Here is a 7,537-nt window from a genome sequence, read left to right as displayed (position 1 = left end):
CCTCCTCCCTCCACCCCTTGCACAGACCCCACACGCCCCCATAACAGAAAGTCAAACAGGTGGTTGCAGAGCAAAGGAGAGCAGTGGAGGGACAAATGGAAATGTTTGCAGGAGTTTAGGTTTACAGGTTTCATTTTTTATATTCCACAGGCAATCAGTGTTCACTAGTTACAAGATGCCTAATTTCTGGGAAAGAAATGCTGAATACAAACTTGTAGAAGTGGAAGCAGTGCTGGAAAACATTGCTGAATATGAACAATATGTTTCTTCTGATCCACCAATACAACCGAAGGCAAACCAAGTCTATATCTACAAGGCCCGATCCTTTGATCAGGCAAATATGGATTTTCGCTTTGACCAATATACCTGGAGACAAAAAGGGTATAATTTACAGAATATTAAAAGGTATGGAGGTAACGTGTTGAAAAGATATTATCACATTCGAACAAAAGACTTTCCAAAAGGCTCTCCGGAATTTTGCAGAAATGTATACTGCCTGATTAACAGCAAAAAAAAACACCCCAGCAGAGTACTACTTGATACATTACCTGGGAGATGAAACTTTGTTTGTTGGCACTAAACATGGTAATTCCAAATCTGACAAGATTTATCTGCCATCTAAAAAAGCAGTCTTTAATGATATCTACAGCAATGACATGGGTCAAACGCCAATCAATGTTTATAAAACACTACTGAGTCGGAAGGGAAGTGAAGGAAACCATGATCGCATGGCAGTAGATCACCCTCGCAATGCAAAACAAGTGAAGAATACCATATACACAAAAAGGAGGAATGAAAAAATCTCCAGGGATGAGATATTCAGTTTACACGAGCTAGCCTTGCAACTTGATGCATTTATATGGAACATAACCACATATCCAGACATTATGGTGTTTGTTGGACTGCCAGATATCATAAGGTTATCTTGTTCTCTGCTGGAAACTTCCTTAAAACAAAAGCATCCACAGTTGTTAAGTTATGATACCACATTCCAGCTTGGAGACTTCTACCTATCTGTATTAGTTCAAAGGAATACAATACTAGAAAATGACCCAATCTACCCTGTAGGCTTCATGTTGCATGAACGGAAATGCACGATATATCATGAGCGATTTCTGCAGGAGGTTTTGGGTAGATTAGGAATGAATTCAAACAAATATAAAAATATTCCAATTATTGTTGACAGAGAAAAAGCCATTGTAAAAGCTTTGAAGAAAAACTTCTCACATCTGAGTATTGCTTTCTGCCAAGTTCATATGTTGAGGGATGTTGAATTTTGGATCAGGAAACAAAAGGGAGGCAATGATGATGTGAAGGTTTTAAAAGACCATGTAGAGCAACTTATTGATTCACCAAGTCCAGCTGAATTCAATAACCGTCATGAAAATTTCAGTAAAGCATTGTCTGAAAGTTTCAAACATTATTTTGAGATACATTTGAAACATGATATCCAGTGTCATTTAGTCTCATATATCACTCAAAAATTTCCTGCATTTGAGGGCAAATCTGCCACAAACAACATCAGTGAAAGTATGAACAAAATGATCAGAAATCAGACCGAATGGAAAGAACTCCCTCTTGATGCAATGGTACTCTCTCTCTACTACATGCAAACATACTTCATTAATGAATTTGAAAGGGCTAAGTGTGGCTTGGGTAACTATAACCCAAAGACAAGTTATTATGTACCTCAAAAGGGGTGTAAAATACCAGTGGCACCATTCTATCCTCTTGAAGACATTATCAAAAGAGTGAAAAGCAACATGGATGTAACCCCCTGCACGGTTGAAAAAAGGACAAGTCTTCAAATGAGCCAGAAATCCCTGGCACACTGCGTTGTAGAAATGGATTTTGTTAGCTTTCATCCACATTTGAAAGTGTTCTTAGTGAAAAGTCCCAGAAATGATAATGTGTACACAGTAAAATTCACGTCTAAGGGGCCGGTGTGTGTTTTCCCAAGCACAGGCAAATGTTATCATATTCTGGCAGTTGAAATGACAACTAATATATTTCTTCCCACCAAGACAACATACAGCCTTTCTCAGATGAGGAAGAATGCAAGAGGACGAGAAAAAAAATCTGGAAGGAAACAACCAAGGGCAAAAGATTATAATTATTCCCTTGATGCTGCTCCTGATTCTTTGTTATCTTTAATGGAAGAGCCCAGTAACCTGCAAGATACTATGACTGCACATCACAGCTCTAGCTACATTACAGAGGATGAAGAATTGTCACAAAAAAACACTGCTGAATTGACACATCATGTTACATCGACACCAACTTCCAAAACAGCAAATCATTCTCTTTGGCTAACAATTGATATGTGCATCCCAGATTGGTCGACTGTGTCAGACCAATATAAAAGCCTGTCTCCCACAATGTGGCTAGAAGATGTGGTCATAGATCAGGCTTTATTAGCGTTCATCAACATATCCAAAAGGGCGCACTCAGTGGCAGCTTTTCCTACCTATATTTTCCAGTTTGCTACAAATAATGTGTTTGCTCCTGTCTTACGATTCAGTGCAGCGAACAAAGTCTTGAATTGTGATGTATTTCTTATTCCTTTCAATACAGATGTTGTAGGCTCCTGAACTCACTGGATTCTTGCCGTAGGTGACATTCGTGAGAAACAATTAATAATTTTTAATTCTATGTACACAAAAGAAGCTGCCGACAGTGCTGCTCCAGCACTAATAAAAATCGTTGATTGCATGTACACAGCGGCAGAAGAAGTGCTTCAGTGGGAAGACTGGAAGGTAACTGCCGTGCATGATGTTCCTCAACAAAGCAACAATCATGACTGTGGTGTCTATGTTATTCTTTACGCATGTGCGATTGTGGGCAACTATCCCCTTTGCACTGTTAATAGCATACAATCAAGAGCATGGATATATTCCATCCTACTTGAATATAAACAAGTAAGAGGGAAAAGATCTGCAATGAAAAAGGAAACTCTTCAGACGTATGTTGAGAGACTTTCCCATTACAAAAAAGATTTTACAAAGTACAAATTATGTGTGAATGAAAATAATTCGGATGAAGTTATGCAAAACCTAGAAGCTTCGTTGACACAAGAACAAAATAATTGGACAGTATGCTGTGCACCTAAATGTGTTGGCGATCCTGGGCACATCTTCACCCAAGTTCTGTGTGTAGTCTGTAAGAAAATGGTTTCATCAGCTATGTGTAAAGTCCACCGGTACTGCTGGCACATTACCACCATTATATTACAAATGCAAAAACAGCAAGCTCAAATACTCGAAGGACCACCAAAAGGATTTTTCCTAACAAAAAGGTAGATATATTTATTTTCTGTTATATAAAATGTTTCTATTCCAGAGGTCTGTGCATTGAGACTTATTCAGTTCCTGCATCCTTCAGCTTCAGAGCTACGTAACTAACGGCTTAATGCTGTGCTTGCTTGCCTCTTGAAGGTCATAGGGAGTGTTGTTTTATCTCCACTTTACGCCATTGTAGACGTCTTTCTGTCTAGATTCCACACATTTGGTGGGAGGAAATGGGGTTTGTTTGTCATATATAATTTTCTCACTTTGTCATGTTATGGGAATGTGTAATGCGCACAAATGCGAACTTAAATCGCATTGAGGCGCAACTGAAGCGTAACTTACTGAGGAGGTGTGTTGTATGGGGTTCTCAATGTTAGTTGAAGAGGGCGGTTTTGACGGCATCCTAAAGAGGAGGTGGTCTTGGATGTTGCGTGTGGATTGTGCAAGAGCATTCTACAGGATTGCTCCTTGGTAGGATATTCTGCAGGCTCGTTAAAAGTGAGCTTTATTCTAGGGTTTTTGAGTAGGAGCATATTGGCTGAGCTCAGATCTCTACTTGGGGTGAGTTTGACAAATAGGTCTTGTAGGTATGTTGGGCCCAGACAGTGGTAAGCTCTGTGCACTATGCATGGTGTCTTGAATATGATTCTCTCGCATACTGGGAGCCAGAGCACGGCTCTTCTGGTGTCTGTCACATGGTCGTCGTGGTTTTTGAGGCATACAAGGGCTGTTCCCTGGAAGTCCGTCGCCTTGTTTGATGACTGATACTACTATATTTTAAGTTTATACTGTGGATGCACCGCCAATGTTTTTAATTGAACAAAAAAAAAGTTGAATGTTTCTAATTGTTTCATTGCTTAATGCTTTTACTGCTTGTTATACTGTACTAATTTATCTCTATTTCTGTTTTGCATGTCTGGAGCTAGGCGAAGACAACGTGCAGAACCCCCGCCCCCCACCAGTACAGTACAGGAAGGGGGTAGGGGGGTGTGTGCAAACTTATTGAACTGTGTGGCATAGTCTACTAATAGTCAATCATTTTTCGTACTACCCCCTCTCTCAATGACAAAAGAACTACAGTACAGCACGGAATGCAATGCAGCCTGCAAGAGAATGAGTGTCCAAAAACAGTAAGTGATTTTAAGAATATAAAAACTCATAAAATATTAATAACATGCATCATATAATTGTTTCTTAAAAATCACTCATTTAGTAAGGCCTTGTTGAGGGGGAAAAAAAATATCCATTTTTTTTTGGTTTCAGACTTGAAATTCAAATTTGCCAAATCTTAATGTTAACCTCTAGTTCTAATGTAAAGTGCTGTACCCCACTGTATAATAATGGACAGTAGTGGCGTCATGGTATAATAATGCATGGCATGTCTTCCCCAAAAAACCTAATGTAAACTTCTAGCAAAAACGAAGGGCCCGCTCACTCTCCCTGCTTCGCGACGTGCGCGCGCGCGTACGTCACACATTGCCGGCGGCCAATGGTAGTGTCCAGTTTTGAAACTACCATTGGCGTCAAAGCTCGGCATCCACGCTGCTGCGGTCGGCGGTTTCTTTCACAGCTGTGATCTCCGGCTGCAGCAGCGTGACGTCAGTTTCAGCAGCCAATCAATGCCGGACATTTTCTATTGATTGGCTGGTGAAATTGTGTGGGTGGGGGGAGGCGGGGGGAGGCGGGGGGAGGCGGAAGGGGGGGGGGGCAGACGGGACGGGAAATAAATAAATAAAAACTTGCCTGGTTTTGGGAGGGAAGCAGGCTACTAGGCAATTCTCGCCCGCTCCCCCGCTCCCTCTGCCTGCTCCCCCTCTTCCCCTGGCCGCATAATTCCGTCTGCTGGGGATGTTCACACGTGTGCGCCCTAGGGCCGCGCCTAAAGTGGCGTCGACTGGGGACGGCGACACGACGGCTGATGTCACTCGCCACCGCAAGTTGTATTTCGCCGTGTGGCAGCGTCTTGGGTTTCCCGTCATTAGATTGGTTCAGGGACTGTCACGTGAGGCGACAGCCCTTGAAAAAACTAATATTCGCGGCTACCAGTTTTCACGACGTTGCTACGTTGCATTGTCGCTGTGGCGCTTACTATAAGTGAACAAGACGGCGGCAATGCATTTGTTTTCGGGCGACGTCGCGTCGCCGGCACTATAGCCTTATGCTTATTGTTAGCATGTATCATTTTGTTGGATACAATTTGATTAGTGCTCCTTTTAGCCGAGGATACAGAGTAAAAATTTTCCCAATAGAATGTAACATTGTTGTGGCAATACTAACTTAAAGCTGCAGTTCAAGCTGGGTTTTTTTTTTTTTTTTTTACACTTCAATAGTTTCATGTGGCCAATCTCTAGTTACCCAAAGAACTGCATAGCTGCCTGTCAATTCGTTCTCCGTCTATTGATCAGCGAAGTTTGGCGACATCTTTATATCTGGGGGATGTATTTCCTCTGTTTCTGTCAATCAGTGGAAGCTCATGAATATTCATGTGACCAGGAACAAACTAGACACTCCTGCTCATGCATATTTAGAAAGAGGGAGGGCAAGGCTCACAACAAAGGGGTGTGCCAGGGCTTGTGGCAGGACTTAAATTAAATGGATGGAATTTAATGGATTAATGGAATTAAATGGCCATCTCAAGGCATCCCCTCCGGAAGGGACCCTCTTCACTCAGGTTTTAATTCACTTGGTTTATGTATTGACACTTAAGCCACGTTAAGCACTTTCACATTATGCATTTACCTCTTCCAAAAAGTGCTTAACATAAATAATTTGCAGTGTGTTAGCAAACACCTTGACATTTTCAGGATAGTTGTGGGCAGTATACAGCACATCATATGCCAAGTTTTACGTTTATCGGTTTATGTTTTGACACTTTAATTAACATTAAGCACTTTTACACTAAGCACTTTCTGGAAGTGGAAAGTGCTTAATGTACATAATTTGCAGTGCATGTTATTAAAAGCCATGAAATTTGCAGGACAGTTTGGGGGAGTGCAAAGCATGTACTGTGCCAAGTTTAAAGGCAATTGGTGTATGTGTTGGCACATTAATCCACATTAATGGTTTTTGACATTAATCGTTTTAGACTGTTGTCCTTCAGCAACTGATTAACGTTAATAATTTGCAGTGTATGTCAGCAAAAGCCATGTAAATTTCAGGATAGTTGCGGGCCGTGTAAAGTATGTGTTCTACCAAATTTTAATGTAATTGGATTATGTTTTGGCACATTAATTAAAGTTACGCATTTCCATAGGAGATACTGGGCCCTTCTTATAGTGCATAATGTAAACAATTTGCAGTGTGTGCTAGCAAACACTTTGTAATTTTCAGGATAGTTGTGGGCAGTATACAGCACCTCATGTGGCAAGTTTTAAATGAATCACTTCATGTTTTGACACCTGGATTCACAATAAACGCGTTTATATGAGCATTTTCCACTTTCGGGAAGTGGTTAATGTACATAATTTGTTTTGCATGTTATCAAAAAACATGAAATTTTATGGATAGTTTGGGGCAGTGCAAAGCATGTTCTGTGCCAAGTTTGAAGCCAATTGGTGTATGTCTTGCCACGTTTATCTACATTTACCGTTTTTCACATTAAACATTTTAGTCTATCCCATTTTTGACCCCTCCCCAGCTCCATTTTGGACCCTCCCCAGCTCCATTTTTGACCCCCCCCAGCTCCGTTTTGGACCCCCCCAGCACCGTTTTTGAGCCCCCCCCAGCTCCATTTTTGACCCCTCCCCAGCTCCGTTTTTGACCCCTCCACCAGCTCTGTTTTTGACCCCTCCCCCAGCTCCGTTTTTGATCACCCCCCTCCCCACCCCCCCGACATACACAGTAACTGACACACACGGGGACTGGCACACACGGGGACAGACACACTGACACACACGGGGACAGACACACTGACACACACAGGGACAGGGACACTGAAACACACAGGGACAGACACACTGACACACACGGGGACAGACACACTGACACACACGGGGACTGGCACACACGGGGACAGACACACTGACACACACGGGGACAGACACACTGACACACACAGGGACAGGGACACTGAAACACACAGGGACAGACACACTGACACACACGGGGACAGACACACTGACACACACAGGGACAGGGACAGGGACACTGACACACACTGGGACAGACACTGGGACAGACACACTGACACACACAGGGACAGACACACAGGGACAGACACACTGACACACACAGGGACAGACACACTGACA

The 7,537-nt window shown here is 42.3% G+C and overlaps 1 protein-coding gene across 1 annotated transcript; it reads left to right on the top strand.

Moving 5' to 3' along the window:
- Nucleotides 1-152: 152 nt before the first annotated feature.
- On the top strand, nt 153-4,240 carry LOC142485236 (uncharacterized). Its single transcript, XM_075584319.1, has 2 exons — nt 153-3,295; nt 4,210-4,240. The coding sequence occupies exon 1, from the start codon at nt 657-659 to the stop codon at nt 2,589-2,591; it is 1,935 nt and encodes a 644-aa protein (XP_075440434.1). The 5' UTR covers nt 153-656; the 3' UTR covers nt 2,592-3,295; nt 4,210-4,240.
- The last annotated feature ends 3,297 nt before the right edge of the window (nt 4,241-7,537 follow it).

This window comes from Ascaphus truei, chromosome 2 (assembly GCF_040206685.1).
Source record: "Ascaphus truei isolate aAscTru1 chromosome 2, aAscTru1.hap1, whole genome shotgun sequence".
NCBI classification, from domain to species: domain Eukaryota; kingdom Metazoa; phylum Chordata; class Amphibia; order Anura; family Ascaphidae; genus Ascaphus; species Ascaphus truei.
This window is presented reverse-complemented; position numbering and strand designations above follow the sequence as displayed.

Excerpts from the sequence above, each read along its gene's own strand:
- LOC142485236 (XM_075584319.1), top strand. The coding sequence starts at position 657 with ATGGGTCAAACGCCAATCAATGTTTATAAAACACTACTGAGTCGGAAG.